Source organism: Poecilia latipinna, unplaced genomic scaffold (assembly GCF_001443285.1).
Source record: "Poecilia latipinna isolate Pla-1442-1.1 unplaced genomic scaffold, P_latipinna-1.0 Scaffold1036, whole genome shotgun sequence".
Taxonomy (NCBI): domain Eukaryota; kingdom Metazoa; phylum Chordata; class Actinopteri; order Cyprinodontiformes; family Poeciliidae; genus Poecilia; species Poecilia latipinna.
In genome coordinates, this window is record NW_015113652.1 from 339,189 (window position 1) to 349,311 (window position 10,123).

Sequence of the window (10,123 nt, forward strand, 5' to 3'; positions counted from 1 at the left end):
GGATAAACAGCTTCGAGCCAAAACGGAGGTTGTGTGACGTCATGTGAAAAGGGTCTATAGCACTGAGACAAAAAGAAACCAGTGGAAAAATCCAGAATATAGAAACAGTTGGAGCCTTAGGTTGGTGAGGGTCGCCACGGCAACGCTCAAGTTGCTACATTTAAGGCACACTAATGCTTCCCTGCTGCCATCTTACAACATGAACAGTCGAAAAGCAGAGTGGATTTACCTCGTTCAGACACAACGCAGCGCGAGTCGCCGGCGTTGGCCACGATCAGCTGCTTCCCTCGGATCAGAGCCACAACGGCCGTGGTGCCGCTGTCCGAGCCGGGCTGAAACAAACATGGAGGACGGGCCGATCCGTTAAAGACACAAGAACCCAAAAAACATTTTAACCAGTAAACTAAAATCTAAATATTTTAAACCAAGTTTTTAGCATCAATAATGTTGTTTTTAAGAAAGTAAAAATATGAAGAACATGTAATTCAGGTTTAGATGAAACAGATACGTGGTTTGTTTAAATTACAACTGATAAAGTTTTTAAAAATTTCAACATGATTTTGGGTATTTATTGGGAGAACATTCTCAACAGCCTTTTCTTATCCAAATAGGGTTGATTTCATTTAACATTTACCGAGCTAAAATCTTTTCATAATAAAAATTTTGATTTTTCATAATTTCCAAGCATTCCCACTCATAGATAAAAAAACCCACAAACTTCAATTTCTAAAGAATATTTAACACCGAAACTGGAAAACATTTTAAATATCCAAAACAATACTAATTAATATGGATAATGAAGCCTTGGTAACCAAATTAGCATTAAAAAAATAATAATTTAGCTTAGAGAAGGAAAACAGGCAAAAGAGACAGGTGGTGCAAACCAACTGCTAGGTGTCAAATGTTTTCACTTTTTCTCAAAATGGCGGCTTGTCAACAATAATAAAGGGGATCGTCTCTTTAAAGACTGTTGTCCAAGTTAAAATTATTGAGTTTACTTCAATTGATCATGCAATTAGTTGATTTATTGCTCATTTTCTACTGAATTATAATTTTTGAAATAAATTATGATGATTACTATTCATCAAGAGAATTAAGGAAACATGTAATCTTATAACAAGTAGTGTTTTAATTGAAAGATAAACCTTTAAGGACAATCTGAAAGTATTTCTTCAGAGCAAATGAGCCGACAGTACGGATCGAATGAGTATAAATCCTTCCAACGTGGCTTTCTGCTGCTTTGCATTATGGGTCTTGTATTTTAGCCACTTTTTCTTCATTCTCTGACTCTGTGCTGTGCATCATGTTGTAACTTCCCAACAAGACAGCAGCTCCTCACACGTTAACGTCACAGCTTGGACTAATCAGGAAGCAGATGTGCAGCAGCGTCTGTTTGTGCAGAAGACTGAGGCTCTTCATCAGAGTTAAGAAGTGGATGAACTCTCCCTCAAAGTTTATCCAATGTGCGTTTGTGTATCTGTAATGAATATACCTTAAATTCAAGAGCCAAATATCTAATGTTTCTACAGACCTCTTCTTTTCCATCCATTCCTGGTAGACACATCTCCTCCTCTTCATCCTCAGACTCTTCCTCTCCCTCCTCTGTGTCCTCTTCTTCCAGCTCACTGCTGTCTGCTTCTTCCTCATCGCTCCCATCCTGAGAGGAAACAGAAAAAGTTGAAGCAAAGCTCAACAAAGTGACTCAGTGTGAACTTTCGCAGTTTATTCTGGTCCCCTCTTCTCACCTCTTCGTCACTCCCCTCCTCCTCCTCCTCCTCTCCCTCCTCAGACTCTTCGCTGTCGTCAAAGAATCTGGATTTTGAGTCTCCAGTGGCTTTTGAGGACGCAGAGGAGCAGGAAGGCCCGGCGTCTCCTTCTGCTTTCCCAGCTTTCTCCTCTCCGTTGGAGCTTCCTGACTCTCCGCTCTCAACTGGAACAAAGTGAAGAAGAAGAAATAAATATCTACTTTATGAAGACCTCTGGACAGGTTTTGTACACTTTCACAATAAAATTCAAACACTTGGGTATTTTCTTTTTCCAGCACCACACTTTGGAGGTAAAACATACAAACGAACTGTAGATGTGAATTAGCGTTTGCTATAATCTGTCATCAAATGGTGACATTAATGTTTGAATTGCATTGTCCCCTTTTAAGTAAAGTTCATCATCAGCTAAAAGCTGATAACTTCAGTATATATATATATATATAACAGGTTTTAATTTTAACAATATTAAAGAAGTGAAGTTTCTCAAAATTAGTTAATTAATTCTCTGACTTTATTTTATATAATCAACAAGTTGTTTCTCCAGATATTTATTGGCGCTTTAACTTCTGTTGCGCTGCTCTTGGCAGTTGGCGGTTACCGTAGCAACCGGTAACTGTCGCTCCCCCCCCCCCCCTTTTTTCCTGTTGCCATCGGTAACTGTGACATGTATTAGAATAAGCTCTGTGTTTTCATCACAAATATTATATTTTAACATATATTTTAGACAAATTTAATAATATACAGTGTTTCAAGAACAACTTTGCCATGTTTTCTAACTGTCATTATTAATGTTGTCCATTTTAGCTGTGTTTAATTTTACAAACGTTGACTGCTGCTAGCGGCTCATTGGGAGATATTGCTCTGTATTTAGGGTTATTTATTGTATTTTATTTAATGTATAGGGATAGAAGCTGCTGGACTGACGTTAACCACAAACTTGATTTCCTCTTTTGCTAAAATAAATACACTAAACCTGAATTTTTCTATTGTGAAGTCAAAGTACAGTATCTGAGACGAACATAGAAAGATTACACATAATAAAATGTATTACTGTTATTAATAACATCCTATAGTTGTATTTTACAATCTACTTCTACTTTTACAATTTACTTCTACTTTTACCTAAATTTTAGGTAAACTAAAATTTACTTAAAATTTTAGTTTAGAAATATCATTTGGAAATGTCATTTCCAAATGATATTTCATTTCATTTGGAAATGAAATGTCTGTCTCACAAACACTAATTTCACAAAATTAATGTTAATTTCAATAACGTTGTTTAACATATAAAATAGGAGCCAAACTTTATTCAAACATACAGATCAATAACTCATTGAGTTGAGAATAAATATTCATTACATTTATACAATCCAAACTAATCGTGCTAATGTAAATGACTTTCCTGTTTAAATTAAGTTCTTAAACACAATATGCAAAGTAAGTTACAAGAAAATGTCTAATAAAAACTTCTTGTGAAGTTTTATGACTTTTAGCAAATTGAAATAAATTTGGTAATTCTCTAAAACAAAAGCCTGATTTAATTTCAGACAGGGTGAAAAAAAGTGTAATTTTATCAGGTGTATGGAAATATATAAACATGTTTAATAAAGCAACAAGTTGCAATTTATTATTAAAACTGTGCAGTTTGAATATCAAGCACTTTCAAGGACTTCATACAAAAATTAAGCACTTTCCAAACAAACACCTCATTGAGATTCAAGGATTTCAAGCACCTGTATGAAGCCCGAGTGTAATTTTACCTGAACTGCTCCCCTCACTGCCTCCTGTTCTCCGACAGGCTCTCAGTTTGGACCCACACGCCGCTCCTTCCTTCACTTTCCCATCTCCCTCCTCCTCGTTCACCTCTCCGTTCACTCCTTTCTTCTCAGGATCTTCTCCTTTATCCTTCGAGACCTCTGCGTTCTGGGCGGAGGCCTTCTTAGCTGCGCTGCTGAGGAAAACGGAGGAGAACGTTGAACTTCAGGGACTCCCTTCCCTCTGCTGCTGCAGTAAAACCTGTGAACGTTGTGTCTGCAGTACCTGGCGGCTGCCGCTGCGTGTTTGACGGCGTTGAGGTTTTGGCCGTAGCGAACCAGCAGCTCCTCTATGGTCATAGTGGCCTCCTCATGGAGCAACGCTGCCTCCTCGTTGTCCACTGACATGAGGAGAAACGGGATCACAAAGTCACGTTGATGTTGCGTTTATAGACAGATAGTTTCACGTTTTCAGCCATCAGAGGTTTTTTGAGCTTACAGTCATCCTCCTCTGCCACCTTCTCAGACGGCGGCTCCTCGGCGGGGCGACCGGAGATCTGCACCAGCTCCTTGATGACCTCCTCTGTAGTTATTCTGCCGTCGATGGCTAGAAATGCGTCCTCCAGCGCCTGCAAGCATGAATAATGTTCGCTTTGTAAAACGTCCTTAAAGCTGCAGTATGTGTCTGCTTCAAAAAATGTTTTGTTGTATATGAGAGAATCTGCAGGATTTTTTATTTTAATTTTAATTTGACATCCTCTTCTACCAGTGCTATCTAGAAACAACCAATCCGAGCCAGGAGGCGGGTCTTATTACTGTCAATCAGCCCCCTCTCCTACGCTGCACCCATCATGGCTTGTTGTGAATGCTAAGGTTAGTTAGCATGGCTGTTTTTCTGTAACAGCGAGCCGTTTCTCTGACATACGCACATTTAGCAGGGCGTTCAAGATGTTGATGGACAGCACTAAGACCCTCCCCCCGGCTCTGAATGGCTGTTTATGCATATCTTCATTGGAAGAGATTGATCTTTTCACAATTTTAATAACATTGTTTAATGTATGAAATATTAGCCAACAGTTACACAGATCAATAAGTTATTGACTCAAATATTAATTAAAATAACATATTTCAAAATAATCATGTAAAGGTAAATTACTTTCATGTTCAAATTAATGCTTCAAAACAATATACGAAGAAAGTTAAAAAAAAACTTAAAAAATCTCTAAAAATGTTCTTGCTAAGCTACTTGGTATTTAGCAAATATAAATAATTTTGGTGATTCTGTAAATAAGAGAAGTTTAATCTGATTTCACTTCAGACAGTGAGAAAATCTTTATTAGATTTATGAAAATACCAAACGTTTTCTAGGAAAAATTATTTAATTAAGCGTCAGATTGCCCTATGTTACAAAACAGTAACAGTTTAAATATAAAACATTTAAAACAACTAATCTTTAAGCATTTTCAAGTATCTTAACAACCCGTACAACCCTGGATTAAAAGCAAGTTTTTAACGATCCAAACACATTCTGTGTGCGACGAAGTGACACGACTTCTCCTCTGAGATGAAACAACTTGTTAATTAGTTTCTAATTTATCGGCTCCTCACCTTCTGCAGCTTCCCGTCTTTGTACGTCCGCTGCTCCTTGATGATGTCAGGAAGATACTTTGAACAGTACAGAGCCACCTCTTCACCTAAAAAGCAGGAGATATAAACCCTCAGGGCAGCAGAGCGGCATGTAAAGCAAACAAAGCAGGTCACCATGGAAACGGCAGAAAAACAGCTGAGCTGTCATAAAGTAAACTGACTAAAACAAAGTTTGCTTATCAGACAATAAAAGTTTCCCTGATTGCATTTTAAAACACTTCTTCAGATTTCAACAGAATTTATCATGTATAAATTCACACCAAATGTTTTTACTGTGGTCTGGGAAGTGAAAATTAGCTGCAAATAAGGAAACGTCTATATTGTTTGGTCTAAAGATGAATCTTTGTCACCCGAGTAAAACCTGAAACATCTGCAGCACCTGTGGTTTCAATAAACATTCAATGATATAAAAATTGTTTAATGTGCGCCACATTTGAGATGGAAATATACCTATAGAAGTTATCCAAACATTCACAAATTAAAATAAACACACAATTAACCAACATCAATAAAGCAGCAACTTCATAAAATTAAATAGAATATGCAGCCACTTTCAAAATGGAGGAAACTGAGATGTAATCTGCCAGGATCGTGCCATTAGAAGAACATATTGGATGAGACGGAGACGAAAAACGGAAATATAAATAATCTACACCTGGAAAAAGGTAAAATCAGACTCCAAACTCTTTTAGAGGAACTTTAATTTCACTTAAAAACTTTAATTTAATTACCTCCGTGGCCGTCATACACAGCAAACATGGCCGTCTCTTCGTCAAAGTCTGGGATGCAGTTGTGAGCGTCCTGAAAAAATTAAACGAATCAAAACATCAACAAAAAGCTGGTGGGAAAAAGTGTCCAAATTTATGTTCAGGAGTGACAAATACATTTCATAAATAATATCTATAAACAGAGAGATAATAGTTTAAGGCTCAATCTCCATTTCATAAGCCTTCAGAAATGCATAAAATTTAGGCTCAACTTTCTTCATTTTATTCACCGTTTATCTGTTTAAATCATGAAAAAACTTAACTACAAACAAAAAAGATACCCAATGGTTTAGCTAAATGTATGCAAAATATAAATTGGGAATGTGGAGGTACTAAATTAACCTGGATACAAATAAAAGCTGTATGTGAAAATTCAGGCATTGGTGGAACAAGTCCGTGAAAATATCACGTTTCTGCAGTTTTTATTTTATTTTTTCTTGGATTTGTTTGCATTGTTTCTTCCTCGATTCACCTCAGGTCACTGCAAATGAAGGTGAATATCATTTTCCTTCAGGCTGAGTTAATCTGGTAAGTCACAACAATTTAAGGGAGAAGTTTCATGTTCGGATCTGACAAATTTAGATCAGTGGCTTTCAAACCACTTCAGCTCACATTCAAGTTAATTCCTGAAAATGTTTATTATTCACCGACTGGATTAAAACTAAGAATGCGCACCAGTTTTGGTCTATAAAAACTGGTGTGCATTCTAGCTTAATAATAAGAAGATTCATCTGGTCATCTCTGGTTTCTATGTTTTCTTTTACTTATTCATCTCATCAACAGTTAATTTTATTTTGATCTGAACAGCTGCCACAGATTTAAAGTGAGCTTCGCCTCTGCTAAATTTTCCTCCACACTAAAGAAAACCCTTTTCTCTCCTTCCCAATATTTGACTGGTAATGAAGGAACCCAGAGATTCTGACTAAAGGAATACAAACGTTGCATGATGATTACATTTTTTACAACTAATATGATGTCTTCAAATGGTAAAAATGTTTAAAAACATGCATCTGAATTCATTTTGACTGGAGCTTCAACAATAATTTTCCTCTGCACACAGATGTGTAGGATAAATGCAGCAAGAGTGCAGCTCACCCAGATGCACAACTCTTAGGTTCATATCTTTGTTTTGCTAGCGTTTTGCTCCATGTGATTCATTAAATGCATGCTCTCTTCCATTGTAGCGTTTTCCTGACATTTTATCTGCGTACCATAAGAACAGCAAAGAGCAAAACATGTGCTCAATATGGGGAAACATTATAACATTCTTTGTGAAGGACAACCCAAACAAAGGAGCTCATTCAGCCCAACAATGTTATGCTGGACGGGGGTCCATCATCAAGAACCGATCAATTTCTTCTTCCATTGCACACCTAGAAATGGTGATGGGATGAAAGAACTGGCATTTCTACCTAAATTTATGCTCACTGTTACACATAGCAAGTGGTGGAACAAGTGCAAAATGCCCCGTGACTGAGAAAACAAGGTTTCCCTCAGAAAATAACTTGCTAAGCCTGGTGGTTGGGTGCTACAGCAGTCATTCATCCAGTGGCCCGTCATTTTATAACTCAAACATTTTTTGAGTTAAAAAATGTTTAAAGTTGACAGGAAATTTGAAAATATCACTTGATAATTAAGTGTTATTGAAAGATTGACACCTTATCACCAACTATAAAGTCTTAAATAATGCAAACATTTTAAAAAGACTTAAGTAATGCTAAGCTGGTGGGGGCAAAGTAAAGCCTGGTGGCCCGCCAGGCTTATAATACACTGGGGGGAAACCCTGTGAGATATTTTAAAGTCTTCGGACAGATTGGTGATATCTTAAGTGTCTGTGATTCATTAATATTTGACAATAAAATACTTTTAGGAATTATTAAAACTGTTAAATGCATTTCTTATGCTATTAATTGATTAATTTTGAGAATTATGTTTGCAAATGCAAAATTCAAGATTCAAACAGCTTGTTTGAAGTAATTAAATGATATACAGATGTTTTAGTTTAATCTGCCAACAAGATTCTTTTAAATGTAAGATGGCATATAAAGATAACCCAATAATTAATGTTTCATGTCTGATAGATGGATCCCAGTAATAGGAATGACTGATGTCCATGAATGCCGGTTAACAGACGTTATAAGGGGGTGGGATGTCACACGAAGTCGGATTGTTTAGTGAAATGTCTGCTAAAATGCTGTTTTTCTGGATTTATTTTAAAACACTACTATAACCAAACAGGCGTTTAACATGTTTTTGATGCCCTGGATTTTTGTCACTGAAGACAGATTTCTCATTGTTCAGTGAACAAGCTACCATGATGGTTGAGCGGTGAATGACTTTCTGCCTCACCTCCATGGAGACCCGCCAGCCCTGCATGGCAGAGAAGCCGTAGCTCATGCTGGTGTTGCCGCCGTCGGAGGAGGTCTTGGTCGTGTTCGGCTGCGACAGATATGCCCCCATGGTCTTCGTCTACAGTGGCTTCCCACCGGGAGAGAGGATGACAGCACAAGTTAGTTCCTTTTATAAAGACACGGGATTATCAGTGGATGAAGTTTGGTCTCATTTCAGCAGCTCCGCAGGTTACCTCCGCTAACCAGCTAGCTGCAGTTAGCAACAGCATAACAAAAAGTAAAAAGGCACCAGCTCGGTGCTAACAACAGCCAAACCGGCTCAACTTCCAGCGGGAACCGGCAGCAGCCTTCGAGAGGCGGCACGCTGAGCCGCAGCAAACCTACCTTTTCTGACCGAGCAGGTTTAGCTTATAAAAGGTGAAGGTGGTAGATTCACATAGAAATTATTACACGTGTAGCGATAAAAGCCGCTGTCTTCTCCTCCCTCTCCTTCTGCTACTGCTACTTTTACTTCCTCTTCTGTCCACCTCGAGCTGGTTGGTAAACCACTTGAAAGGCGCATTACCGCCACCTACCGGACTGACTGTGAAACACGTCATGTACTGACGTACCTCTATGGAAAATATTCATAAATTATGGTATCAGAACCAATGTAGATAGAAAAAGGAGTAAATTTAAGCCCAAAATAACTCAGAAATGTTCCTGAAAAAAATAAGGACATTTCTGAGCGCCAAAAGTCGAAAATGTGCTGGAAAAAAACTCTGAAATTTTGAGATTTATCTCAGAAATTCTTCAAGGACAAAAAAGGAAATTCTTGAATGCAAAGTCAAAGTGCTAGAAAACACTGGCATTTTTAGATTAATCTAAAAAACATTCTAGAAAAACCATGGGCATTTCTGAGTTTCAAATTTTTGACTTTTCAAACTCTGAAATTTCCTTGTTTTTCTAGAAAATTTCTGAATTTAATTTAAAAAAATGGCTATGTCTTCTTTGGGAGGGGGGGGTGGGGGATACTCTTCCTCTTTTAATGGCCCTAATACGCCATCGTAATAAATAGGTCAATCGTTCCAAATAGATCACTTTTTCCAAAAAGTCAAACCATAGACTTGCAGAGTTGTGTAGTAACTAGTTACATTTACTCAGTTACAGTGTACTTTTAGAAGTATTTTTACTATTGAATTCGTTTTTATATGTTTTTACTTGAATAGTTTTATTATGAAGTATTACTCTTATTTGAGTAAAATTTCTGTTGAGTCAACTCCAGGTAGAAGTAGACACAGGAAAATCAAGTAGAATCAGGAGAAACGCTGTTATGTATCTGAAAACAGCAGATAATGCTTAATTATTGGATAAATTTAATGAAGATTATCCAGTTAAGAAAGTATTAGAAAAGTGTTGTGAAAGAGGAAAGGAATAAATAGTTTTGGGTGGGTTGGGGAGGACAGAGCAAAAACATTTAATGTACATAAAGAATTTAGTCCACCAGTATTGTGGCCTTTGAGACCCACATGGACATGGAAATACATTAATGTAGATAGATCATTATCAAATATTAAGAAAAGTAATATTTCAGATATTGGCCAAGAATTTTATAATCAAATACCGAATAAATATAATGATTATTTACAAATTTATTTATTTATTTATTTATTTGAGTCTATATGCAGTAGGATACTGCATATAGACTACTTATTACCATTATGTAACTGGTGTGATGCTGTAGAAACGATGGAACACGTTTTTATTAGCTGTAGGAAATAAGTGAATCAAAGAAGATTACTGAATATGGAAAAAAGTTTTAATATTGTTTTAATATGAAATTTGAGAGTGTAGTTGCT

The 10,123-nt window shown here is 36.9% G+C and overlaps 1 protein-coding gene across 3 annotated transcripts in view; it reads right to left on the bottom strand.

Moving 5' to 3' along the window:
* Positions 1-8,815, bottom strand: part of ppm1g (protein phosphatase, Mg2+/Mn2+ dependent, 1G) — a 17,809-nt gene extending 8,994 nt beyond the window's left edge. Inside the window, exons 1-10 of one of the 3 annotated variants that reach the window (XM_015051236.1) lie at positions 8,670-8,815; positions 8,284-8,412; positions 5,899-5,968; positions 5,129-5,214; positions 4,020-4,149; positions 3,807-3,921; positions 3,527-3,714; positions 1,746-1,930; positions 1,532-1,657; positions 230-332 (exon numbers count right to left, since the gene is read on the bottom strand). In XM_015051236.1, the coding sequence (XP_014906722.1) occupies positions 230-332; positions 1,532-1,657; positions 1,746-1,930; positions 3,527-3,714; positions 3,807-3,921; positions 4,020-4,149; positions 5,129-5,214; positions 5,899-5,968; positions 8,284-8,394 (1,114 nt within the window). In that variant the 5' untranslated portion in view covers positions 8,395-8,412; positions 8,670-8,815. Of the gene's footprint in view, positions 1-229; positions 333-1,531; positions 1,658-1,745; positions 1,931-3,526; positions 3,718-3,806; positions 3,922-4,019; positions 4,150-5,128; positions 5,215-5,898; positions 5,969-8,283; positions 8,413-8,669 lie in introns of those variants that run through there. The other 2 variants (XM_015051234.1, XM_015051235.1) reach the window with 2 other exon arrangements.
* Between the last annotated feature and the right edge of the window lie 1,308 nt (positions 8,816-10,123).